Genomic DNA, 27,607 nt, shown 5'->3' on the forward strand with positions numbered 1-27,607 from the left:
GGCGTAAGGCACCAGGCCCGCCCGGAAGTAGGGCGGCGTGGCTCCTGGTTCGATTTGGATACAGGCTATGGCCCCTTTTATTTTCCCCAAACCGGGCTGGAATACATCTGGGTACCATCCTAGCACCTCAGTCAACCCTCCAGAAACTGTTTGGGGGATGTGCTGCCACTGCAGCCGCAAATGGCGCAACCAGTCCCGACCCAACAGGCTGGGCCCATGGCCGCGCACCACGATAAGTGGGAAACGCCCCTCCTGGCGTCCATAAACAACAGGGGTCATTGTAGTTCCTGCAATGTGCAATGGTTCCCCCATATAGGTGGCCAACCTGGATTGTGTGTCGGTTATTGTAAGGGTCTGTATACCCTGCTTGATGCGGTCGAATGTCCTCTGGTCGATCACGGAGACCGCTGCACCAGTGTCCAACTCCATCTCAAGCGGGTGACCATTGACCCATACTGTCACCTTAATGGGGCCACACGGGGAGCTGCCACACAATGCAGCTGCAGGCAGCCTTTGTCCGTGACTAGCAGTCGCCGCAGGTTCATCCAAATGGAAGGTACGGCCCCTGGGCTGGCCCCAGTTTCTGTCGGAATGACGGCACCTCTGGCGCCCCCAGGACCGGCGTCCGTGACGGGGTCGGCGCCCACAAGTCTGACACGACATGGCTCCTCATCCACTGGTTCTGGAGAAGGCTCCCTTCGAGGAGGAATGTCCGAAGGCCACTGGCGTCGATCCGGACGTCGCCTCGCCCAAGGTACCGCCGGGGTGCGGTGGGATGCTTTCGGACGGAAGGGGTTGCACCCCAAGGCATGCACCTCCATTCCCTGTAGCTCCTGCACTCCCCGTTCTGCGCTCTCTTGGGGCAATACTATTTGAATGGCCTGTTGAAAAGTCAATGTTGGCTCAGCGAACAACTTTCTCTGGGTGGCCGCATTGTTAATATCGCAAACCAAATGGTCGTGTAACATTTCTGAAAAGGTCTCACCATAGTCACAGTGCTCCGCAAGTCTGCGTAGCCTGGGGTGGTCTTCTACAACGCTGGGGATCTCCGAGTGTCCCAGGATGTAGCTGTCATGCACATTCCCTGGGAAGCGTGCACACACGTGCAAGATCTGGAGGTGGTGGTCGCACACGAGTTGAAAATTCAGGGAGTGAAACCCCTTCCTGTTAATTATGCCCTGGTGCGCGCAAGGCGTTATGCATGCCATCAATTACCCCCTGGACCTGAGGCATCCCGACGATGGCGGAGAATCCTGCAGCCAGGGCATCTTAGTGGGATTGGTCCAGCGCAGAGTTGATAAAGTCTGATGCCCGTAACCTCACAGATGCATTTGTGGGCTGTAGCTTGCGAAATACCGCACAAGCCCCCACTCGAGCTCTGGAACCAGTGGCATAGATGTTCAGGGCTGCGTGACCTTCAGGGTCACCAGGAGTGGGTGTCCTCCTCCTCCTCCACAGGGTGCCAAGTCCGCGAGGTGCTGCACTGTCTCTTTGTTGAGGTGGAGTCTCCTGTGGCACATGCTGTTCGGCATCGCCTCGAAAGACAGCTTGAGCTGTCAATGATGTCCCGCTCTGGGTTCCTCTTCGGCCTGATGGGTGGCCGGGTCTTCAGGGTGTGCAGCGACCCCCTGCTCATGGGGTGCCGCCTCCAGCCTGCCTTGACGCTGCTGCCTTCTCCAGCGTCTGGCAGCCTGGACTGTCACCAGCATCACAAGGACATCCTCTGCGGGAACGACACCACCATCCATTTTGGTATCTCTAAGGAACTGGAGCACAGAGACCAACAATCAGTTTGGGCTTCCGCCCCAGGACCCACAAATCCCCCAAGTCTCCCCCACCTTCTCACAGAGTGCCATCCAGCGAGCCAGCTATGCTGGAAAATCTGGCTCTGCACACTCACCCCACCCCCGGGCCACATCAGGAGCCCCAACTCACCCTTTGATTGCGAGGATATTGCTGTGCTGAAGCCCACCTCTTGAGTGTTTGATTGTCAGCTGATACCTCTCTGGTGCTGACACTTCTGGAGGCCAGGCAAACTGCGATGCAATATTCATCATCTGAGACAAGGCATGTGTATCCACGAGAATCTGCTTGAAAATATTTTTATTAAACGGACAACAATACCTTTATACAGGCGGCAGATGTAGTTGCCACCCCGCCCCCTTGGCCCAGGAGCGACCGTCAGCCTGGAACACTTCAGCCCCCCGACCAAGCCCAACCCCCCGAACTGTGGCGAGCAGTTAGGGCAGCAGTTCCGGTGCCCTGGAGCTGCATGCCTAAAAATGAAAATGGCTCCTCACCTCCTCAGTTCCCCTCAGCAGCCATTGCGCCAGCTTCACGTTTTTAAAAGGAGTACTCAATGGCGCCAGTGTGATTTCTGCCTGAGGAGCCATTTAATTCCCGAGAGACTGTTACATTTGACTTCAAACTCGCTAATGAGATGGAGATTAATGCAAATTGGGGTTATATGCTCACCATATTTGGGTGAGATCTGGAACTTGCCTTCGGCAGCCGGCTGGTTAGGTAGCAAACCCGATTTTTGCCTTTCCCGCTATTTAACTGGCATGCCCAGATCTGCGCCAGGCGCAATGCGGTGGTTAAACACCCCCCGTAGTCTCGTTTTTAAAGTTCAAACCACCTTCTGTCTTGAACAGGATCTCTTCTCCATGCCCCATTAGAATGAATCTTCTAGTGTCCTTTGAAACAAATCCCCTTCCAGTCAACCTCCTAAGCAAAATCAAATGGATTTCCAGTAGTAAGGTGTCCTCTGGCGATTCCATGGTCTTTAACTTTCCTTGTTTCTTCGAACCTGGTATCATCCTCACCAGCACTCAACTTAGTAGTAAACCTGAAATGAGTTCCCTTTTTCTGCTTGGCAGAGCTGCATCTGCTGTGGGTCTTCTTTCCCCGAATCTTTGTTTGACTGACTCTGTGAGTCTGTATGCAACAAGGCCAGCTCCCTAACGTCCAAGTGTTAAAGTTTGCACCTTACTTTGGATCAGTTTCAATTTTAGTGTCTGCCTCCATAATCAGGAGGTCATAAGGGTTTGTCTCTGGGCAGACTTAGTATGATGCCCCATGCCTCTCTCCAAACGACTCCATTTTACCTTGAATTAAAGGAGACAGATTCAAACATAACCGTTATAAAATCCAGTAGTCGTAATATTCTTTATTTCTCCAGCTATCACAACAGTATCTCACAACATTTCTTTTATTCCCTCTCCTGCCATTCATGATAATTCTCTGCCCTCCTAACAGTCTACCTACCATTAATGGCACACCGCAATACCTCCCTTTCCTCTTTTCACATGGATAGTCTATTCTCTTCTCACATACAACCACTTGCACAACCACCAAACCTCTCACTACTGCTTCTACACTTGACATTACATGGGCTGGATTCTCCGCTTTGTGACTCCGGAATCGAGAATCGTAATCCAGCAGAAAATCGGGTGTGATATTTAAAACGGCGACCTGGCGCTGTGGCTGCTGAGGGAGAGAGAGGGGGTAAGAAAAGTTCCCAAAATGGCATTAGTGTGCTAACAGTTGTGCCGCTGGCTGGAGGGGCATCTTCCAGGGCCGAGGGAGTAGTGGGGACCGACTCCGAGATGGGCCGAGGGTTCAGGGTGTCCCCCCTGGGATCGGGGTGGCTGGGCACAGACCGCCAGTGCCGCAGTCTGCAAGGCAGCCATCGAGTGTAGGTTACAGGCCCCTGGCTGCGCACCCCGCTTACTGCCCACTGTGTCCTGTAAACATGCGGAGCGCCAGGCCACCCCTGTGGGAGTCCTCCGACCCAGCTGACCCGTCAACAGGACGGGCATGGCCATATGCACCTGGTGACCCATCAGGTGTTGGCACTCCTCAGCGCACTCATCAGAAGAAGTGCTGCCCTACTGCAGGGGAAGCGGACACCAGCAGATTGCACCCCGGATGGAGGACGCAGGCACCGTGGCCTCCGGCACCCTCCCTGGCACACTGCCCCTCAGGGCAGAAGCCCCTCCAGTGACACTATCAGATAGCCCACTCAGCAGGACCACCAGCTGTCTCCAAGCACTGCCTGTCCACTGTTGTCCTGCCCCCATCATCCTGCCCCCGGACTGGTTAGCACAGTCCATGTGTCACACCTAGGACCCACATCACACTACAGCTACGGTCCGAACAGGTGCCCAACCCCCCTCGCCTAGCCCCATCCGTGGGCCCTGGCAGCACACATGCTACTAAACATGGGGGCGGTCGGTGGCACAAGGTGACACCTCAGACCCCACAATCCAGTGCCACCCTACTGGTGGATATCACACGGTCCACCCAAGAAGTCACCTACAGTAGACCCCACAGGGGGCCGCAGGACAGGGGCCACAGAGCATATCGCTGACATGAGTAGCGCCAGCCACCGGTACCCCTGCCAGCAAGGACGGTGTTAAGGTCAAGCCCCAATGGGGCCAGGGGTGAGGTGTAAAAAGCAAAATGTTGGGCAACAGCAGGGGCTGGGGGTGGGGCAGGGAGGGGGTGGGGGAGGGACATGCGGAGGCTGAAGTTGGGGCGCAGACCAGGGCCACCATGTAGCCTGTTGAACGTGGATGGGCATGGTCTATTCGCCATGCTTACAGTCTGCACTTTTCCCCCTGCAGAGAATGGACTTCAGTATTCAGCCAGCAATGGTTGAATTGTACCTGGTACCAGCAGCCCTTGCGGGTGCACAGAAGCTGCTCAGCGAGCACCCTCCAGAACAGGAGCCTGCCCCAGAGGAGCAGGGGCCAGGCGGTGAGGCAGGAGAGCTGGCTATCCAAGAGGCCCAGGAGGAGGTGCGAAGGAGGTGCTGCTTCAGGTCACGTGTAAATCGTTGGTGCTGGCAGACCATCTCTGGCATGCCCAGGTCCAGGGGTGATTGATGGGTCACATATCCCCCTTTGGGCCCCGACTCATAAGGTAGTGCCCTTCATCAATTGGAAGGGCTTCCACTACATGAATGTGGAGCTGGTGTGTGACCACTGGCTGCACATCATCCACATCTGCGTCCAATATCCAGGCAGTGGGCACAACGCATTCGGCCTGGCATACTCGACAGTGAGTGCCAAACACCTTCGAGGCCTCCCTCGGGTGAGGGGTTGGCTCCTAGGTGTCAAGGGGTATCCGCTGCGGTCGTGGCTGGTGAGGCCTCTCTGGAGGCGCCAGACCGACGCAGAGAACCGTTACAACAACACCCATGCAACAACCAGGAGCGTCATTGAGCGGTGCACCGGCGTCCTAAAGATACGGTTCTGATGCCTGGATTGCTGTAGTGGGGCACTCCATCATAGTCCCAGGAGTGTCTCCCACACCGTGCTGTGTCCAGCACAACATCGTACAGCCGAGGGGGGACATGCTGGAGGAGGAGGACGGAGAACGCCAGCCCTCCTCTGGTGAGGAAGCTGCGCAGGGTGGACAGGGCATGGGGCCTGTGCAGGCATAGGAGGCTGCGCAACATGTGTACCAGGGCAGCCACACACAGGAGAACCTCATCATCTCCAGGTTTGCCGGTTAGGGGGCCTGACCACCGGCAGCCAGCCTCCCTATCATCACCTCCCCATACCCCCACCATAGCCACCCATCCCTTCCCCTGTCCCCCCTTCCTGCTCACCATAAGGTGGGACCTCTACAGACAGGATGGTCTACATCTGAACCTGAGGGGCACAAATATCCTGGGGGGGAGATTTGTTAGTGCTCTTTGGGGGGGTTTAAACTAATGCAGCAGGGGCATGGGAACCTGGATTGTAGTTTTAGGGTAAGGGAGAATGAGAGTATAGAGGTCAGGAGCACAGATTTGACGTCGCAGGAGGGGGCCAGTGTTCAGGTAGGTGGTTTGAAGTGTGTCTACTTCAATGCCAGGAGTATACGAAACAAGGTAGGGGAACTGGCAGCGTGGGTTGGTACCTGGGACTTCGATGTTGTGGCCATTTCGGAGACATGGATAGAGCAGGGACAGGAATGGATGTTGCAGGTTCCGGGGTTTAGGTGTTTTAGTAAGCTCAGAGAAGGAGGCAAAAGAGGGGGAGGTGTGGCGCTGCTAGTCAAGAGCAGTATTACGGTGGCGGAGAGGATGCTAGATGGGGACTCTTCTGCCGAGGTAGTATGGGCTGAAGTTAGAAACAGGAAAGGAGAGGTCACCCTGTTGGGAGTTTTTTATAGGCCTCCTAATAGTTCTAGGGATGTAGAGGAAAGGATGGCGAAGATGATTCTGGATATGAGCGAAAGTAACAGGGTAGTTATTATGGGAGATTTTAACTTTCCAAATATTGACTGGAAAAGATATAGTTCGAGTACAATAGATGGGTCGTTTTTTGTACAGTGTGTGCAGGAGGGTTTCCTGAAACAATATGTTGACAGGCCAACAAGAGGCGAGGCCACGTTGGATTTGGTTTTGGGTAATGAACCAGGCCAGGTGTTGGATTTGGAGGTAGGAGAGCACTTTGGGGACAGTGACCACAATTCGGTGACGTTTACGTTAATGATGGAAAGGGATAAGTATACACCGCAGGGCAAGAGTTATAGCTGGGGGAAGGGCAATTATGATGCCATTAGACGTGACTTGGGGGGGATAAGGTGGAGAAGTAGGCTGCAAGTGTTGGGCACACTGGATAAGTGGGGCTTGTTCAAGGATCAGCTACTGCGTGTTCTTGATAAGTATGTACCGGTCAGACAGGGAGGAAGGCGTCGAGCGAGGGAACCGTGGTTTACCAAGGAAGTGGAATCTCTTGTTAAGAGGAAGAAGGAGGCCTATGTGAAGATGAAGTGTGAAGTTTCGGTTGGGGCCATGGATAGTTACAAGGTAGCGAGGAAGGATCTAAAGAGAGAGCTAAGACGAGCAAGGAGGGGACATGAGAAGTATTTGGCAGGAAGGATCAAGGAAAACCCAAAAGCTTTCTATAGGTATGTCAGGAATAAGCGAATGACTAGGGAAAGAGTAGGACCAGTCAAGGACAGGGATGGGAAATTGTGTGTGGAGTCTGAAGAGATAGGCGAGATACTAAATGAATATTTTTCGTCAGTATTCACTCAGGAAAAAGATAATGTTGTGGAGGAGAATGCTGAGCCCCAGGCTAATAGAATAGATGGCATTGAGGTACGTAGGGAAGAGGTGTTGGCAATTCTGGACAGGCTGAAAATAGATAAGTCCCCGGGACCTGATGGGATTTATCCTAGGATTCTATGGGAGGCCAGGGAAGAGATTGCTGGACCTTTGGCTTTGATTTTTATGTCATCATTGGCTACAGGAATAGTGCCAGAGGACTGGAGGACAGCAAATGTGGTCCCTTTGTTCAAAAAGGGGAGCAGAGACAACCCCGGCAACTATAGGCCGGTGAGCCTCACGTCTGTAGTGGGTAAAGTCTTGGAGGGGATTATAAGAGACAAGATTTATAATCATCTAGATAGGAATAATATGATCAGGGATAGTCAGCATGGCTTTGTGAAGGGTAGGTCATGCCTCACAAACCTTATTGAGTTCTTTGAGAAGGTGACTGAACAGGTAGACGAGGGTAGAGCAGTTGATGTGGTGTATATGGATTTCAGCAAAGCGTTTGATAAGGTTCCCCACGGTAGGCTATTGCAAAAAATACGGAGGCTGGGGATTGAGGGTGATTTAGAGATGTGGATCAGAAATTGGCTAGCTGAAAGAAGACAGAGGGTGGTGGTTGATGGGAAATGTTCAGAATGGAGTACAGTCACAAGTGGAGTACCACAAGGATCTGTTCTGGGGCCGTTGCTGTTTGTCATTTTTATCAATGACCTAGAGGAAGGCGCAGAAGGGTGGGTGAGTAAATTTGCAGACGATACTAAAGTCGGTGGTGTTGTCGATAGTGTGGAAGGATGTAGCAGATTACAGAGGGATATAGATAAGCTGCAGAGCTGGGCCGAGAGGTGGCAAATGGAGTTTAATGTAGAGAAGTGTGAGGTGATTCACTTTGGAAGGAATAACAGGAATGCGGAATATTTGGCTAATGGTAAAGTTCTTGAAAGTGTGGATGAGCAGAGGGATCTAGGTGTCCATGTACATAGATCCCTGAAAGTTGCCACCCAGGTTGATAGGGTTGTGAAGAAGGCCTATGGAGTGTTGGCCTTTATTGGTAGAGGGATTGAGTTCCGGAGTCGGGAGGTCATGTTGCAGCTGTACAGAACTCTGGTACGGCCGCATTTGGAGTATTGCGTACAGTTCTGGTCACCGCATTATAGGAAGGACGTGGAGGCTTTGGAGCGGGTGCAGAGGAGATTTACCAGGATGTTGCCTGGTATGGAGGGAAAATCTTATGAGGAAAGGCTGATGGACTTGAGGTTGTTTTCGTTGGAGAGAAGAAGGTTAAGAGGAGACTTAATAGAGGCATACAAAATGATCAGGGGGTTGGATAGGGTGGACAGTGAGAGCCTTCTCCCGCGGATGGATATGGCTGGCACGAGGGGACATAACTTTAAACTGAGGGGTAATAGATATAGGACAGAGGTCAGAGGTAGGTTCTTTACGCAAAGAGTAGTGAGGCCGTGGAATGCCCTACCTGCTACAGTGGTGAAGTCGCCAACATTGAGGGCATTTAAAAGTTTATTGGATAAACATATGGATGATAATGGCATAGTGTAGGTTGGATGGCTTTTGTTTCGGTGCAACATCGTGGGCCGAAGGGCCTGTACTGCGCTGTATTGTTCTATGTTCTATCCCCCCATCCCAGCACCTGCACCCCCCGAGCTTCTCACCAGCTTCACTACAGGGTGTTGACCCTGGGTTGGTAATATCAGCAGGTCTGGTCCATGATGGGACGGGGCATGATGGTGACCCACTCCGCAATGATCTCAGGTGCTCCGTATCACCTGACCCCTGCCTGTGGTATCACATTCCACTGTCTGCCCGGGTGATCCCTGCATGCTTGCTGGCCCTACCACGTGGTGCCCCCACATCTCTGGCCCCATCCCCTACTGCCTCTGAGGGTGACCCCTGGGCAGTCCGGGAGCCCAGCCCCATGTCTTCCGCCAACATCCCCACCACACACCACTGGACATCTTGACCCATGACCACGACCCTCCCGCCCATGGATAGCACGCATGTTCGGCAGCGCCTACTGCTCCTGCAGCTGGTTTAACTCCTCCAACTGCACGTTCAGGTGGTGGAAGATTGCTGACATCCCCTCGTGTAGTCCCCGGCTCTGTGCCTGCATGTCCAGCATTCATGGGACCGCCCTTTCCAGAAGCCCGAGACGCGTCTGGACGGCAGCTGGTCCTTGGGGTCGTGCTGCCCGACTGCCCTCCCCCTCAGGGGTTCCTTCCTCCACCTGATGTACGGCAGCATGTGTGATTTGGGCACCAGATAGTGACCCAGGAGCCTCCTCACTATAATGACGCACCGAGGTCAATGCCTCTGGGATGGTGGAAGGTACCAGTGACAGCAGTGACGAGAAGGGCTGATGCTGCGGGGTGTTGCAGCTGGGTGCGAGGGACCCTGGACGGTCCGGCCTCGTCGACAGGTGAGTTGTGGTGGTGATCCTGTAAGATAAAAGACAAGGTGCAAGTGGAGATCATGGGTAGGCGTGGTTTGGGGGAGAGGGGTAACTCACGTGCCATAGGACATCGCAATTCATTGGGGGCTCACTTGGGTTGTACCATGCCGACCTCCCACTGGGTGACTGCCCACTCTCCCACCACACCGACCAGGTCCATTGCCCTCTGTTCCACGACGGTGATACCCGCAGATCCAGCTCCGCTCCTCTCCCCGTGGTTCTCTTGAGGGGACAGACAATGCACAGTGTGAGACAATCGGACGCAGGCTGCCCACGGGGTCCGCAGTCAGTGGCCTGTGTATGCAGGGCACCTGGCCATTACAGGTGATAGTGTTGGCGTGTGGTGCAGGGTGGGGTGCGAGAGGACTGCCAGCGGCTGGGGTTCGACCGTCCTCTAGGAGGATGGGGCGTGCGTATGCGGGGTGCGAGACTGGGGTGATGCCAATGGGCACGGATGTGTTGGCTCACCCTGGGTTGCCTTGGGGGTTGTCCATCCTCATGCAGCACTGCCTACCCTTCTGCCTGGTGGGGGCCACATGGGGAGAGGGGGGGTAATGCCAGCGGCAGGGAGGTGGTGACTCATTTGGGTCGCCCTGAGGAGGTCGTGTAGCTTCTTTCAGCACAGCTGGCCGGTCCTCGCGGTGAAGCCTATGGCGCTCATCGCCTCTGCCACCTCTGCCCAGGCCTGGCTGACCTCGGCGGGTGGCAGCATCATTCCCACCCTGGGAAACAGGGTATCACACCTCTCTTCCATGGCATCCACATGGTGTCCAGCTCTGCGTCGGCGAACCTCAGGGCCGCACTCTGTGGGGCCATCTTCTTGGCTGAAATGAGAGTGTGTGGGGAGTGGATCGTAGCACAGTCGCTTCACAGCGTCAGGGTCCCAGGTTCGATTCCCGGCTCGGGTCACTGTCTGTGTGGAGTCTGCATGTTCCCCCCGTGTCTGCATGGGTTTTCTCCGGGTGCTCCAGTTTCCTCCCACAAGTCCCGAAAGATGTGCTTGTTAGGTGAATTGGACATTCTGAATTCTCCCTCAGCGTACCCAAACAGGCGCTAGTTTGACGTGGCGGGAGTGCTGGCCAGTTAGCATGTCCTGAATAGCTCCGTCACTGGAGCCCCCATCAGGACCGGGGAACACTCGCGATTCAGTCCTGGCGTCAGCACTTGGTCTCTCAAAAGGAGAATCCACCCCCATACGTTTGGCTTTACATTCATCACCTCCCTGTTTTCATTCCAAGCTGCTCCTTATCTATCTCAGAACACTTGGCTTACACACCTCCACTTATTATTTCAACAGCCACTCTCTGTTTCTGCTGGACAAGAGAGCACCTAACACTAGTCCGAGGGGAAAGGAGATAACATTATCACTCTCATCCAAGTAAAGACGAAGCCTCGGAGATCAGAGACACTCAGGATTAAATGCCTTTTGCTCCAGTTTTTTCAATTAAAACTATTATTGATATAGCAGTCATGAATTCTGTATGCTGCCTGAACCTGTCTTTAATGATCAAAGTTAGTCCTCGGGTGTCATTTTTTCTCATTCTCTTCTGAAAGAGGTGGTCCATGCTGCCTTGTGATTAGGTGGAAACTGGGAGCCTGCTAGTAATTTGCCTGTTTTTATGTATGAACCTAGGATCAGTAATCTATTTGACCCTCGGACATTAGAGTCAGGTCTGATCCCATCATCATCAAATGCCCCCATGCCTACACTTTGCAGCAGGCATCATGAAAGCAAGGTCAGAGCTGCTGCTGTTTTTAGTTTTCTGGCCTCCAGTCTCAAAAGAGACCCGGCTACCTCAGCACAATACAGGAATTGTACTTGTGACCTTGTCACTCAGTGTGCTTCAGTCGCACACTGCATGATTCATTCACTAACTCATATTTCCAGGAACTGCAAAGCTCTTTTGTAAATGGTTTCCCGGTCATTGCTGACTTAGCTGATCTTGTCGGGAGCAGCAGTTATTTTCTCAGATAAGGTATTTAGTAAGCCTGGCAGCCGAGCTCACAGTCAGTATGCATAAACAGCACCTTCAGCGCTGTTGCATAATCTGGAAACCACTTGACTTTACTGAGGGTTTAATTATAAGCATTTATGGATAATTTTTCTGTTCTGCAGATGAACTGTGACACAAACGCCTTCGAAGCTGGATTGGATTATTTCATCAAGTTAAACAAGGTGCGGGTGATTATTGAATAGCAAATACTTCCATCAATTGCCTGAAAGTATTGATTAAAATCATCCCCCTTTTAAAACATGTATTCATGGGATGTGAAGCTTGCTGACTGGGCCAGCATTCATTGCCCATCCTTAACTGATCATTTCAGAGGGCACGTAAGATTCAACCACGCTCCTGTGGAGTCAGGCCAGGTATGGATGGCCGATTTCCTTCCCTAAAATTGACATTAGTGAACCAGATGGGTTAGCTGAGAGGTGGCAAATGGAGTTTAATGCAGAAAAGTGTGAGGTGAATCATTTTGGAAGGAATAACAGGAAGACAGAATATTGGGCTAATGGTAAGATTCTTGGCAGTGTGGAAGAGCAGAGAGATCTTGGTGTCTATGTACATAGATCCCTGAAAGTTGCCACCCAGATTGAGAGGGTTGTTAAGAAGGCGTACGGTGTGTTAGCTTTTATTGGTAGAGGGATTGAGTTTCGGAGCCATGAGGTCATGTTGCAGCTATACAAAACTCTGGTGCGGCCGCATTTGGAGTATTGCGTGCAATTCTGGTCGCCGCATTATAGGAAGGATGTGGAAGCATTGGAAAGGGTGCAGAGGAGATTTACCAGAATGTTGCCTGGTATGGAGGGAAGATCTTATGAGGAAAGGCTGAGGGACTTGAGGCTGTTTTCGTTAGAGAGAAGAAGGCTAAGAGGTGACTTAATTGAGGCATACAAGATGATCAGAGGATTGGATAGGGTGGACAGTGAGAGTCTTTTTCCTCGGATGGTGATGTCTCGCACGAGGGGACATAGCTTTAAGTTGAGGGGAGATAGATATAAGACAGATGTCAGAGGTAGGTTCTTTACTCAGAGAGTAGTAAGGGCGTTGAATGCCCTGCCTGCAACAGTAGTGGACTCGCCAACACTAAGGGCATTCAAATGGTCATTGGATAGACATATGGACGATAAGGGAATAGTGTAGATGGGCATTAGAGTGGTTTCACAGGTCGGCGCAACATCGAGGGCGGAAGGGCCCGTACTGCGCTGTAATGTTCTATGTTATATGTTCTAGCCCACTTTCTCATACTTTTTTAAAAATATATTTTTATTCTCCTTTTTTCACATTTTCATCCAAATTTACACCCACCAACAAACAATCAACGGTAACAAATACAATGTCAATCCCCTGATCAACAATCCCTTCCTCCCACCAACCCCCAACATTTGAAATACAAACATCAAAGAAAAAGGATTCAGGAATCCACCATCACCCCATACATAGTCACCAACAACATACACAGCCCTCCCCCCATCCCAACCGCACCCCCCTAATATTTGATGTCATCCCATTCTTGAAACTACATAATAAACAAAGCCCATGAATTGTAGAAGCCTTACATCCTTCCCCTCAACTTGAACTTCACTTTCTCGAGTGTTAAGAACTCCAGCAGAGCACCCCACCAAGCCAGGGCTCAGGGAGGAGAGGCTGACCTCCACCCCTAACAGGACCCGCCTTCGGGCGATCAGCGAGGCGAAGGCTAAGACATCTGCCTCCCCACCCACTTCCAACCCCAGCCGATCCGCTACACCGTATATGGCTTGCAGGGGACCTGTTTCGAGTTTCATATGCACCACCTTCGAGTTACCCTGAAGACTTCCCTCCAATACCCCTCCAGTTTTGGACAGGACCGAAACATATGACCGTGATTTTCGGAGCCTCCCCCACAATGCTCAAAAGCATCCTCTACCCCCTCAAAGAATCGTCTCATCCTCGTCTTTGTGAGGTGCGCCCTATACACCACCTTCAGTCGTATCAGCCCCAACCTCGCGCACTAAGTTAAAGCATTTACCCTCCAGAGCACTTCACACCACAACCCCTCCCCCATGCCCTCACCCAACCCTTCCTCCCACTTTGGCTTAATCACCTCCAGCGGTGCCTTTTCTTCTCCCAGAATCGCCCCATTAATCACCGACACCACCCCCCTCTCCACTCCCCTGCCATCAGCACTTCCTCCAACAGTCTGGAGTTCGGCGCCACTGGAAAGCTCCCAGTGAAATCTCAGACCTGCATATACCTAAACATCTCCCCCTGCCCCAACCCATATTTGTCCCCAGCTCTTCCAGTCCCGCAAACCGTCTCCCAAAAACAAATCCTTTAGTGCCCTGACTCTCCTCTCCTCCCAACTGAAAACTCCCATCCCATTTCCCTGGCTCAAATCTATGATTCCCCCGAATCAGCACTTTCATTGACCCTGCCCGCAGCCTAAAGTGCTGGCGTAACCCCCTCCCCATCAAATACCCTTTATCATACTTGATTGAAGCCTTTAAGATCTTGAAGGGTCTTGAGAGGGCAAATGTGGAGAGGATTTTTCCTCTTGTGTGAGAATTTAGAACTAGGTGTCACTGTTTAAAAATAAGGCTCCAACGCCGGCTGTCGTATTCTCCGGCGCTGGTTTACGGGCAGGGGTGGGGTTTAAGCCGCGCCGGTCGGGGTCGCTGGCAGCGGCCCCTCCGGCAATTCTCCAGGCCCCGATGGGCCGAGTGGCTGTCATTTCCTGGCCAGTCCCGCCAGCGTGAAATGGATATGGTCCATCACGGCGGGACCTGGCTTGGAGGCCGGCTCGGGCGGACGGGGGGGGGATCCGAGCCCGGGGGGCCCCCACAGTGGCCTAGCCTGCGATCGGGGCCCACCGATCTGCGTGCGGGCCTGTGCCGTGGGGGCACGACCTCTTTAGGGCTCCGCCATGGCCGGCACGGAGAAGAACCCACCTGCGCATGCGCAGGAAACACGCCGGCCGGTCTGCGCATCTGCGGATCCACGCCAGCGGTTCTGCGCATGCACAAACTCGCGCCAGCCCTTCGTCGCCGGTTGGCACGACGCCAACCCCTCCGCCGCCGGCCTAGCCCCCGGAAGTGCGGAGGATTCCGCAACTTCCAGTTGGCCCGACGCCGGACTGGTTCGCGCCGTTCTTGGTGCAGGCGTCAGGCCATCCCGCCAATTGCGGGAGAATCCACCCATGGTGTCATAGAGATGAGGAGAAATGTTTTCTCTCAGAGGGGCGTGAGTCTTTGGAATTCTGTTATTCAAAAAGCAGTGGAAGCAGAGCCATTGAATATTTTCAAGGCAGAGGTAAATAGATTCCTGATAAACAAGGGGTGAAAGGTTATCGGGGGTAGGCAGGAGGTTACAGTCAGATCAGCCATGATCTTATTGAATGGCAGAGAAGGGGATAGAGATGCTGACTGGCCTCCTCCTGCTCCTGTTGGTATTGCCCTACCTTTCCTTTGACTGGGTTATTTCGCTCTGACAAACAAGTTCGCAGAACCAATAATATTCAACTCTGACTCACCGCTCTTTAATTGTGCCATATTGCCCAGACTGCGAGCCAAGCTACCACTGACCTTCTCGTACTGATAATCTCCTGTACATCTTCCCTGACTACGTATCTACCCTGTTGTTTCTACGCTTTCAAAGACTAAACACATCTTTACAAGATCTGAGACATGGATTATCAGAGGGCAGCAACATTTCAGCTTTATCTGTTCTCCTTGCAGATAAGCATTTCTGCTGCAACATAAAACCACAGCACATTTCACGCAAAGTCATGTTTAATATGAACTGTACATTTAAAGACGAAGGCTAGGAGTTGCTCACGTTTGGCCTTGTAGCGGCTGAACACACAAATGGGCCAGAATCTTACGCTTGATACGCGACGGAAGCGGTTGTGAAACTTGCTCCCACCTGAGATTGTGTTATTAATGCGATATTACACTGGCTGGCCAATTAACAGCTATCCATTGTGAAACCCGTTTTGTCAAAGACTTAACATTGTCGGGGAGGGCGGGGGGAGGGCGGCTGCTGAGAAAAGGGAGGGTGCAGGCTGGCCCTTCCAGTGTGCTCCCTCAGGGGGACTGCCGCGGTGGAGCTGTCTGAGGAGTAACTGTCCTATTCAAAAAATATATCAATGGAAAAACTATTCCGCATGTGTCTGGGCAGCACATTCACACCCTGACCCCAGTCCCCAGACACACTTGCCACTTTATTTGAGCCCTGCTTTTATCCCTCCCTGGACCGAGGTTGCACCTAAAATGTAAAATCTGCCAATCGGCCCATCCATCAACAGTAAAGGCAGATGTAAATTCCAGTCAATTGCTGTTTAATTAAATTTGCTTCTTGATTGTCCGCGGGCACCCTTCCGACTTGTGTCCGCCGACCGAAATATCGCTCAAGGACGTGACAATGTCGGGACACGCACCCAACGTCTTCTCGCGTGGCTTTACACACTTCCGGGTCAGACGGTGTCAGCACGAGCAAGGTTTACTTTCCATTTGCGGGTTGTCCCTGGCATAGGGAAAGGTAATTCAGCAGTCCATGCATATGTAGCTGAGGTGTTTAATGTATTTGTTTCACTCAGCCGACAGAGTTCATAGGAAAACAGGCTTTGACAAACATCAAGAAAGAGGGAGTTCGGCGTAAACTAGTGTACCTCACCATGCAAACTGACAACGTGGATCCTGAAGGAAATGAAAGCATTTGGTATGACAATAAGGTAGGTCCAAAGAGAGTTAAATACGTGAAAAAAGAACCATTGGCAGCGTTGAACTCTTTATGCCTGGGATCAAATGTCTTCAAACTACATACACTGACCAAATGTGTCCATGAGGCCTGACTCAAAAAGCCATTTTAATTACCACTGAAGCATGATAACAAAATAATCCCCATGTTAAAAAGAGATTTTCCTCTGTAAACATTTATTGGCTCTTTCAATTGCAGCATAAGAGATATACCCTCCTGCTGCTAAGTGCATGAACCAACTTCCACTCTACTGGATTACTGCCTGATTGGTTGTAAATTGGGAGAGGGGAGTGTGCAGCGAGACCTGGGTGTCCTTGTGCACCAATCGCTGAAGGTAAGCATGCAGGTGCAGCAGGGAGTAAAGAAGGCGAATGGTATGTTGGCCTTCATTGCAAGAGGTTTCGAGTACAGGAGCAGGGATGTGTTGTTGCAATTATGCAGGGCCTTGGTGAGGCCACACCTAGAATATTGTGTGTCGTTTTAGTCTCCTTTTCTGAGGAAGGATGTTCTTGCTCTCGAGGGAGTGCAGTGAAGGTTTACCAGACTGATTCCAGGGATGGCGGGACTGTCATATGAGGAGAGATTGACTAGGTTAGGATTGTTCTTGCTGGAGTTCAAAAGAATGAGAGCAGATCTCATTGAGACTAATAAAATTCTAACAGGACTAGACAGGGTAGATGCAGGGAAAATGTTCCCGATGATGAGTGTGTCCAGAACCAGGGGTCACAGTCTGAGGATTCAGGGTAAACCATTTCGGACAGAGATAAGAAGACATTTCTTCACACAAAGAGTGGTGAGCCTGTGGAATTCATTACCACAGGAAGTAGTTGATGCTAAAACATTGAATATATTCAAGAGGCGACTAGATGTATAACTTGGGCGAATGGGATCAAAAGTTATGGGGAGAAAGCAGGATTGGGCTATTGAGTTGGATGATCAGCCATGATCGTGATAAATGGTGGAGCAGGCTCGAAGGGCCAAAAGGCCTCCTACTGCTCCTATCTTCTATGTATCTATGTTCTGAAGAGAGAATGTTTAACGACTGTGGACATGGTTTAATGGTAGTGCACAGTGTGGTTCATCAGAGGCAGCCAGTTAAAAGAAGGTGCAATGACCAAAAATAATGTAAGCAAAATATTGTGGATGGTGGAAACATGAAACAAAAACAGAAAATGTTGGTAATACCAGGCAGCATCTGTGGAGAGCAACAGAGAGTAAACATTTCAGGTTAATGAGATGATAAAGAAAACAAATGGAATGTTGGTATTTATAGGTAAAATAATAGAGTATAAAGGTAAGGAAGTGTTGTTGCAACTACACAAGGCATTGGTGAGGCCACACCTGGAGTATTGTGCACTTGAGGAAATAGTGGCATTGGAGGCAGTTCAGAAGAGGTTCACTAGGTTGATTCCAGAGATATGGGGTTTTCCATATGAAGAGAATTTGAACCATTTAGGCCTATACTCTCTAGAGTTTAGAAGAATCAGGGGAGATCAAATTGAGGTACACAAGATGATAAAAGGTATGGATAAAGTAGATATGGAGCAGATGCTTCCTCATGTGGGACATTGGAGAAGTCATAGTCTTAGACTAAGAGGTAGCAAATTGAAAACAGAGTTGAAGAGGAACTACTTCTCCCAAAGGGTTGTGAATCTGTGGAATTTGCTACCCCAGTGTGCGGTGGATGTTGGGACAGTCAGTACATTCAGGGAGGTGTGAGACAGATTTTTCATTGTAATGGGTTGAAGGGTTATGGAGAACGGGCAGGACGGTGGAGTTAAGGCCAGGATAAGATCAGCCATGATTGTATTGAGCGGTGGAGCAGGCTTGAGAGGCTAAATTGCCTAGTCCTGTTTCTAGTTCATGTGTTCTAAGAAAGGCTGATTTCACCATCCAGCTCTTGGTCTGTAGGTAACAGCATCCCAAGCATAAATATGATGTTCATGATCAATAAGGGGATTTCTTGATTAATATGAAGATCAGGGGTTACAGGGAGAAGGCAAGAGAATGGGGATGAGGAACATATCAGACATGATTGAATGGCGAAGCAGACTCAATGGGCCAAATGGCTTAATTCTGCTCCTATATCCTATGAACACTCATTCCAGGTTAAGCAGCATTTTACTTGCATCTCTTCCAATTTGGTCTATTGCATTCGCTGCTCCCAATGTGGTCTCCTTTATATCGGAGAGACCAAACGCAGACTGGGTGCTCGCTTTGCTGAGCATCTCCGGTCTGTGTGCATACACGACCCTGACCTTCCCGTTGCTTGCCATTTTAACAAAAGACCCTGCTCCCATGTCCACAGGTCTGTCCTTGGCCTACTGCAATGTTCCAGTGAAGCTCAACGCAAACTGGAGGAACAACATCTCATCTTCCGGTTAGGCACACTACAGCCTTCCGGTCTCAACATCGAATTCAACAACTTCAGATGATTAGCTCTACCCCCACCTCGACCCATTTGTTTTCATCCCATTTCATTTTAACTGTATTTTACCATTTCTTTCTTTCTTGTCTTTCTTAATATATATTACCCCACCACCACCACCCTCATCCACCTTTCCTTACCCTTTCTCCACTTTGCTGCCCCCTTCCCCTCCCCCCACATCTACATCTGTCAGAGTGTACCCTCTGATGTCAGTTTCTCTACTGTTTGGCCTTTCACATGTTTTGTTCTCTTTGGGTTCTGCCATTCACACTCTTTCCCCTTGGTTTCTGTGTCCATTAGCATCCCATTCCCCTGGGTTTCTGTGGCTATGACTCATCTTTCATTCTCACTCCACAGTATAAATATTTCCCACTTTCTCTGTCTGTTAGCTTTGACAAAGAGTCATTGGACTCGAAACATTAGCTCTTTTTTTCTCCCTACAGATGCTGCCAGACCTGCTGAGATTTTCCAGCATTTTCTTTTTGGTTTTGGGTCCTATGAACTTATGAGCTTTAATCAGAACCGGCAAAGGTTAGAGATGTAACAAGTGTTAAGCAAGTTCAGAGACAGGGAAAGGAAAGTCTAATTTAGATTCAAAAGTTTGAGAGCTTAAATGATGAGAGAGATGTGGGTGTCATTGGCAGTGGCAGCATTGTTTGCTAACCCCTAATTGCCCTTGAACTAAGGCCATTTCACAGGGATGTTAGGATCAGCAGATTTTACAACATTTGACCAGAGTTGCCATAGTCACCATTACTAAAAGTAGCTTTATGCTTAATTTCTTTTTATCAACTGAATTTAGATTCCACCAGCTGGTGTGGTGGGATTTGAACTCATGTCCTCAGCGTTAACCTGGGTATTATTGGCCCAGGGAAGCTACCACTATGCTATTATTTCCCCAATGGTGGCAGGCAAAAGGAGCAGCGACGAAACAGTAAATAAACAAACGCTGTGCCTGGAGGAGGTGACAGTGGTCGAATCATGAAGCACTGCCTTCCAAATAAAAAAATCACCAAAATCAGCAAAGAGAAAGGAAACAAACGGAGGCAGTTGTCATGACGTGAAATTGTTAAACTCACTGTTTAGTCCAGAAAGCGCCTGATGGAATAACAAGCTGACCCTTGGGTTTGAGTTTCATTAGGACAATGTAGAAGGCTGGGATAGAGAGATCAGAGTGGGAGTGGGAATGGAGAATTAAAATGTCGGCGACTCTTGCAGGCGGAACAAAGATGTTCAGTAAGTGATTATGTAATCTGTGTTTGGTCTCCCCAGTGTAGCGGAAACCACATGATCAGCAATTAATACGGAATATGGAATTGAACCAAATTGAAGTAAAATCACTTTCACCAGGACCCTTCGGGACCCTTCAAGGGGGTGAACGGGCCGGTTTTGCATCTCCTGCACTCTTGGGAAGGTGCCATGTAAGAAGGCATTGGAAATGGGTGATGATTGGGCCATGCTGTTGCAGAGGGAGTGATCCCTTTGGACTGCTGAAAGGGGAGGGAAGATAGGTTTGGTAGTGCCATCGTGGTGGAAACGGCAAAAATTAGGAAAGGATAATTTGTCCAATGTGGAGGCCGGTGGGATGGAAGATGAAGACAAGGGAAACCTTATTATGGTTCAAGAAGGGAGGGGAATGGGTGAAAGCAAATGTGCGGGAATGGGACAAACATGGTCAAGGCCTTGTTATGGTGGGGGAGAATCCTAAATATAGGAAAAAGTAAAATCTCCGAGGTCCAACCATCTTCAGCTGCTTCATCAATGACCTTCCTTTAATCATAAGGTCAGAAATAGGGATGTTTGCTGATGATTGCACAATGTTTAGCACCGTTTGCAACTCCTCCGATATTGAATGAGACCGTATTAACATGCAGCAAGATCAGGTCAATATTCAGGCTTCGGCTTATAAGTGGCAAGTAACATTCACACCATATCAGTGCTAGGAATAGCCAACTTCAACAAGAGAGAATCTAACCACCTCCCCTTGACATTCAATGGCATTAACATTGCTGAATAAGGCAGAGAGTTGGGATAAAAGGTTCTTTTTCGGAATGGCAACCGGTGACGAGTGGTGTCCCGCAGGGTTCAGTGTTGGGGCCACAGCTGTTCTCTTTATATATTAACGATCTAGATGACGGGACTGAGGGCATTCTGGCTAAGTTTGCCGATGATACAAAGATAGGTGGAGGGGCAGGTAGTATGGAGGAGGTGGGGAGGCTGCAGAAAGATTTAGACAGTTTAGGAGAGTGGTCCAAGAAATGGCTGATGAAATTCAACGTGGGCAAGTGCGAGGTCTTGCACTTTGGAAAAAAGAATAGAGGCGTGGACTATTTTCTAAACGGTGACAAAATTCATAATGATGAAGTGCAAAGGGACTTGGGAGTCCTAGTCCAGGATTCTCTAAAGGTAAACTTGCAAGTTGAGTCCGTAATTAAGAAAGCAAATGCAATGTTGTCATTCATCTCAAGAGGCTTGGAATATAAAAGCAGGGATGTACTTCTGAAGCTTTATAAAGCATTAGTTAGGCCCCATTTAGAATACTGTGAGCAATTTTGGGCCCCACACCTCAGGAAGGACATTCTGGCACTGGAGCGGGTCCAGCGGAGATTCACACGGATGATCCCAGGAATGGTAGGCCTAACATACGATGAACGTCTGAGGATCCTGGGATTATATTCATTGGAGTTTAGAGGTTGAGGGGAGATCTAATAGAAACTTACAAGATAATGAATGGCTTAGATAGGGTGGATGTAGGGAAGTTGTTTCCATTAGCAGGGGAGACTAGGACCCGGGGGCACAGCTTTAGAATAAAAGGGAGTCACTTTAGAACAGAGATGAGGAGAAATTTCTTCAGCCAGAGAGTGGTGGGTCTGTGAAATTCATTGCCACAGAGGGCGGTGGAGGCCGGGACGTTGAGTGTCTTTAAGACAGAGGTTGATAAATTCTTGATTTCTCGAGGAATTAAGGGCTATGGAGAGAGAGCGGGTAAATGGAGTTGAAATCAGCCATGATTGAATGGTGGAGTGGACTCGATGGGCCGAATGGCCTTACTTCCGCTCCTATGTCTTATGGTCTTATGAATCCCTCACTATCAACACCTGTGGGTTAACCAGAAACTGAACAAACCTAAATACTGTGGCTGCAAGAGTAGGCCAGAGACTTGGAATTCTGAGGTGACTAACTCACCTCCTGAGCCCCCAAAGCCTGTCCACCATCTACAAGGCACAAGTCAGGATTGTGATGGAATATTATCTACTTGTCTGGATGATTGCAGCTCCAAAAACACTCAAAAACCTTGACATCATCCAAAGCAAAACAGCCCACTTGATTTGCACGCCATCCAGCACGTTCAACATTCATTCCCTTCACCACTGGAGCACAGTGGCAGGACATAGATAGGTTGCAGACTTGGCCAGAGAAATAGCAAATGGAGTTTAATCCAGACAAATGTGAGGTAATGCATTTTGGTAGGTCAAATATACCGTAAATGGCGAAACTCTTGGGAATATAGAAAGTCAGAGAGATCTGGGCGTGCAGGTCACAGATCTTGCAACACAAGTGGACAAGGTAGTCAAGAAAGCAAACGGAATGCTTGCCTCCATTGGATGGACCATCAAGTATAAAAACTGGCAAGTCATGCTGCAGTTCTATAGAACCTTGGTACGGCTGCACTTGGAATATTGCGCACAATTCTGTCGCCACACTACCAGAAGGATGCTTTGGAGAGAGTGCAGAGGAGGTTTACCAGGATGTTGCCTGGTCTCTCACTAGCTATGCAGTGAGGCTGACTCAGACTGTTTTCATTAGAACGATGGAGGTTGAGGGGTAACCTGATAGACGTCTACAAGGTTATGAGGGGCATGGATAGAATGGATGGGCAGGCACTCTTTCCCAGGGTAGAGGGGTCAGTCACCAGGGGGCAGAGGTTTAAGGTCCGTGGGGAAAAGTTTATAGATGTGCAAGGCAGGTTTTTTACACAGAGGGTGGTGAGTGCCTGGAACGCGCTGTCAGGGGAGGTTGTGGAAGCAGATACATTAACGGTGTTCAAAAGGCATCTCGACAAATACATGGATAGGATGGGTTTAGAGGGATACGGCACAAGGAAGTGCTGAGGGTTTTGGCAAAGGTTGGTATCATGGCCGGTACAAGCTTGGAGGGTGGAAGGGCTTAGTCCTGTGCTGTAGTGTTCTTTGTTCCTACCATCCCAGGAATCAACCTGGTAAACCTTTGCTGCACTTCCTCCATAGCAAGAACATCCTTCCTCAAATAAGGACGCCATTTTTTTGTTCCGTGGAGGGTTTAAACTAGTATGGCAGGGGGGTGTTTAAACACGGGAGGGGTGGGCACGGGAGCAATAGGTCAGAAGGTGAGAGCATTGAGGGAGAACTAGGGAATAGGGACAGTGTGGCTCTGAGGCAGAGCAGACGGGGAGAAGTTGCTGAACACAGCGGGTCTGGTGGCCTGAAGTGCATATGTTTTAATGCAAGGAGCATTACGGGTAAGGCAGATGAACTTAGAGCTTGGATTACTACTTGGAACTATGATGTTGTTGCCATTACAGAGACCTGGTTGAGGGAAGGGCAGGATTGGCAGCTAAACGTTCCAGGATTTAGATGTTTCAGGCGGGATAGAGGGGGATGTAAAAGGGGAGGTGGAGTTGCGCTACTTGTTCGGGAGAATATCACAGCTATACTGCGAGAGGACACCTCAGAGGGCAGTGAGGCTATATGGGTAGAGATCAGGAATAAGAAGGGTGCAGTCACAATGTTGGGGGTATACTACAGGCCTCCCAACAGCCAGCGGGAGATAGAGGAGCAGATAGGTAGACAGATTTTGGAAAAGAGTAAAAACAACAGGGTTGTGGTGATGGGAGACTTCAACTTCCCCAATATTGACTGGGACTCACTTAGTGCCAGGGGCTTAGACGGGGCGGAGTTTGTAAGGAGCATCCAGGAGGGCTTCTTAAAACAATATGTAAACAGCCCAACTAGGGAAGGGGCGGTACTGGACCTGGTATTGGGGAATGAGCCCGGCCAGGTGGTAGATGTTTCAGTAGGGGAGCATTTCGGTAACAGTGACCACAATTCAGTAAGTTTTAAAGTACTGGTGGACAAGGATAAGAGTGGTCCGAGGATGAATGTGCTAAATTGGGGGAAGGCTAATTATAACAATATTAGGCGGGAACTGAAGAACATAGATTGGGGGCGGATGTTTGAGGGCAAATCAACATCTGACATGTGGGAGGCTTTCAAGTGTCAGTTGAAAGGAATACAGGACCGGCATGTTCCTGTGAGGAAGAAAGATAAATACGGCAATTTTCGGGAACCTTGGATGACGAGTGATATTGTAGGCCTCGTCAAAAAGAAAAAGGAGGCATTTGGCAGGGCGAAGAGGCTGGGAACAGACAAAGTGTGTGGAATATAAGGAATGTAGGAAGGAACTTAAGCAAGGAGTCAGGAGGGCTAGAAGGGGTCACGAAAAGTCATTGGCAAATAGGGTTAAGGAAAATCCCAAGGCTTTTTACACGTACATAAAAAGCAAGAGGGTAGCCAGGGAAAGGGTTGGCCCACTGAAGGATAGGCAAGGGAATCTATGTGTGGAGCCAGAGGAAATGGGCGAGGTACTAAATGAATACTTTGCATCAGTATTCACCAAAGAGAAGGAATTGGTAGATGTTGAGTCTGGAGAAGGGGGTGTAGATAGCCTGGGTCACATTGTGATCCAAAAAGACGAGGTGTTGGGTGTCTTAAAAAATATTAAGGTAGATAAGTCCCCAGGGCCTGATGGGATCTACCCCAGAATACTGAAGGAGGCTGGAGAGGAAATTGCTGAGGCCTTGACAGAAATCTTTGGATCCTCGCTGTCTTCAGGGGATGTCCCGGAGGACTGGAGAATAGCCAATGTTGTTCCTCTGTTTAAGAAGGGTAGCAAGGATAATCCCGGGAACTACAGGCCGGTGAGCCTTACTTCAGTGGTAGGGAAATTACTGGAGAGAATTCTTAGAGACAGGATCTACTCCCATTTGGAAGCAAATGGACGTATTAGTGAGAGGCAGCACGGTTTTGTGAAGGGGAGGTCGTGTCTCACTAACTTGATAGAGTTTTTCGAGGAGGTCACTAAGATGATTGATGCAGGTAGGGCAGTAGATGTTGTCTATATGGACTTCAGTAAGGCCTTTGACAAGGTCCCTCATGGTAGACTAGTACAAAAGGTGAAGTCACACGGGATCAGGGGTGAACTGGCAAGGTGGATACAGAACTGGCTAGGCCATAGAAGGCAGAGGGTATCAATGGAGGGATGCTTTTCTAATTGGAGGGCTGTGACCAGTGGTGTTCCACAGGGATCAGTGCTGGGACCTTTGCTCTTTGTAGTATATATAAATGATTTGGAGGAAAATGTAACTGGTCTGATTAGTAAGTTTGCAGATGACACAAAGGTTGGTGGAATTGCGGATAGCGATGAGGACTGTCTGAGGATACAGCAGGATTTAGATTGTTTGGAGACTTGGGCGGAGAGATGGCAGATGGAGTTTAATCCGGACAAATGTGAGGTAATGCATTTTGGAAGGTCTAATGCAGGTAGGGAATATACAGTGAATGGTAGAACCCTCAAGAGTATTGAAAGTCAAAGAGATCTAGGAGTACAGGTCCACAGGTCATTGAAAGGGGCAACACAGGTGGAGAAGGTAGTCAAGAAAGCATACGGCATGCTTGCCTTCATTGGCCGGGGCATTGAGTATAAGAATTGGCAAGTCATGTTGCAGCTGTATAGAACCTTAGTTAGGCCACACTTGGAGTATAGTGTTCAATTCTGGTCGCCACACTACCAGAAGGATGTGGAGGCTTTAGAGAGGGTGCAGAAGAGATTTACCAGAATGTTGCCTGGTATGGAGGGCATAAGCTATGAGGAGCGATTGAATAAACTCTGTTTGTTTTCACTGGAACGAAGGAGGTTGAGGGGCGACCTGATAGAGGTATACAAAATTATGAGGGGCATAGACAGAGTGGATAGTCAGAGGCTTTTCCCCACGGTAGAGGGGTCAATTACTAGGGGGCATAGGTTTAAGGTGAGAGGGGCAAGGTTTAGAGTAGATGTACGAGGCAAGTTTTTTACGCAGAGGGTAGTGGGTACCTGGAACTCGCTACCGGAGGAGGTAGTGGAAGCAGGGACGATAGGGACATTTAAGGGGCATCTTGACAAATATATGAATAGGATGGGAATAGAAGGATACGGACCCAGGAAGTGTAGAAGATTGTAGTTTAGTCGGGCAGTATGGTCGGCACGGGCTTGGAGGGCCGAAGGGCCTGTTCCTGTGCTGTACATTTCTTTGTTCTTTGTTCCGTGTTGTGAATTCCCTCGTTTCTGACTGTAAGGGGCCCACATTCGGTTTTGTCAATCTTTTTCTCTTTACATACCTATAGAAACTTTTACAGTCGGTTTTTATGTTCCCCGCTGGCTTACTTTCATATTGCATTTTCCCCTTCTTAATCAATCCCTTAGTCCCCCTCTGCTGAATTTTAAACAATTCCCAATCCTCTGGTCTATTGCTTTTTCTTGCTAATTTGTTGCAAAGTGTGCACTGTTGGAAGTGGCATCTTTCATGACCCCAGGTGCCCGAAGTTCTTTATAGCCCAGGAGAAACTTTGAAGATTGTCACTGATTTGTTATGCTCTAGGTGTAGCATACGCGGCTTCCTTGTGGTGCACTTGACAAAGGAAGGTTCAGACGTGGAGATAACTTCAACACGTTTATTAAACTATTTAGACTTCTATTACTCGGGTTCGACACTACTGCTAATCCTACTATAGCTACCCAGACTGACTAACCAGCTGCTGCAATCCACATGGTGGGAGTGATATTGAATCAACCCTGTGTCTGTACTCACTGACTGTCTCCACTGGAAAGAGGCAGATCATGTGTGTGGTGTCCTTTATCTGTGGGTTGGTGTCATGCCCTCCTGTGGTTGTGTCACCTCTGTGTGTATCGTGAATGCCCATTGGTCGTGTCCCATCTAACTGATCTATTGGTTGAGTGTGTGTGTGTGTGATGTCACTGGTGCTCCCTCTAGTGTCTAGCTGGCCTACATGTATTTACTTTTTTTTTCTAAATATATTTAGTCAAATTTTTCAACAAAACACCCCCCCCCAACAAGAAAAAGAAACAAAAACACAACAAGCAGAAATTATACATTGGATTTCCCCCAAATACAATCACCCCCCATATAACAGTAGAAAACACAAATAGGGAAACCCCCCCCACCTTAACCCAAACGCCACCCCAAAAGAACCCCGCCCGCCCCTGGGCTGCTGCTGACCTCTTCCTAACGCTCCGCGAGATAGTCTAGGAACGGTTGCCACCGCCTGAAAAACCCTTGCACAGACCCTCGCAAGGCAAACTTTATCCTCTCCAGCTTAATGAACCCTGCCATGTCATTGATCCAAGCTTCCACACTAGGGGGCTTCGCATCTTTCCACAGTAACAAAATCCTCCGCCGGGCTACCAGGGACGGAAAGGCCAGAATACCGGCCTCTTTCGCCTCCTGCACTCCCAGCTCGTCCCATACCCCAAATGATGCTAATCCCCAGCTCGACTTGATCTGTGCGTTCACCACCTTGGACATAGTCCTCGCAAAACCCCTCCAAAACCCATCCAGCGCCGGGCACGACCAGAACATATGGACGTGATTTGCTGGGCTCCCCGAGCACCTCCCACATCTGTCCTCCACCCCAAAGAACCTACTCAACCTCGCCCCTGTTATATGCGCTCTGTGAGTAACTTTAAACTGTATTAGGCTGAGCCTGGCGCAAGAGGAGGAAGAATTAACCCTACTCAGGGCATCAGCCCACAGACCCTCATCTATCTCCTCCCCAAGCTCCTCCTCCCACTTGCCCTTTAACTCCTCCACCGAGGCCTCCTCCTCTTCC

The 27,607-nt window shown here is 49.8% G+C and overlaps 1 protein-coding gene across 3 annotated transcripts in view; it reads left to right on the forward strand.

Annotated features, from left to right (window-relative positions):
* Positions 1–27,607, forward strand: part of dmgdh (dimethylglycine dehydrogenase) — a 249,086-nt gene that overhangs the window by 211,810 nt on the left and 9,669 nt on the right. For 2 of the 3 annotated variants that reach the window (XM_072515993.1, XM_072515995.1), the window contains 2 exons: positions 11,635–11,694; positions 16,095–16,229. In XM_072515993.1, the coding sequence (XP_072372094.1) occupies positions 11,635–11,694; positions 16,095–16,229 (195 nt within the window). The remainder of the gene's footprint in view (positions 1–11,634; positions 11,695–16,094; positions 16,230–27,607) is intronic. The other variant, XM_072515994.1, reaches the window with a different exon arrangement.

Source organism: Scyliorhinus torazame, chromosome 9 (genome assembly GCF_047496885.1).
Source record: "Scyliorhinus torazame isolate Kashiwa2021f chromosome 9, sScyTor2.1, whole genome shotgun sequence".
Classification (NCBI taxonomy): domain Eukaryota; kingdom Metazoa; phylum Chordata; class Chondrichthyes; order Carcharhiniformes; family Scyliorhinidae; genus Scyliorhinus; species Scyliorhinus torazame.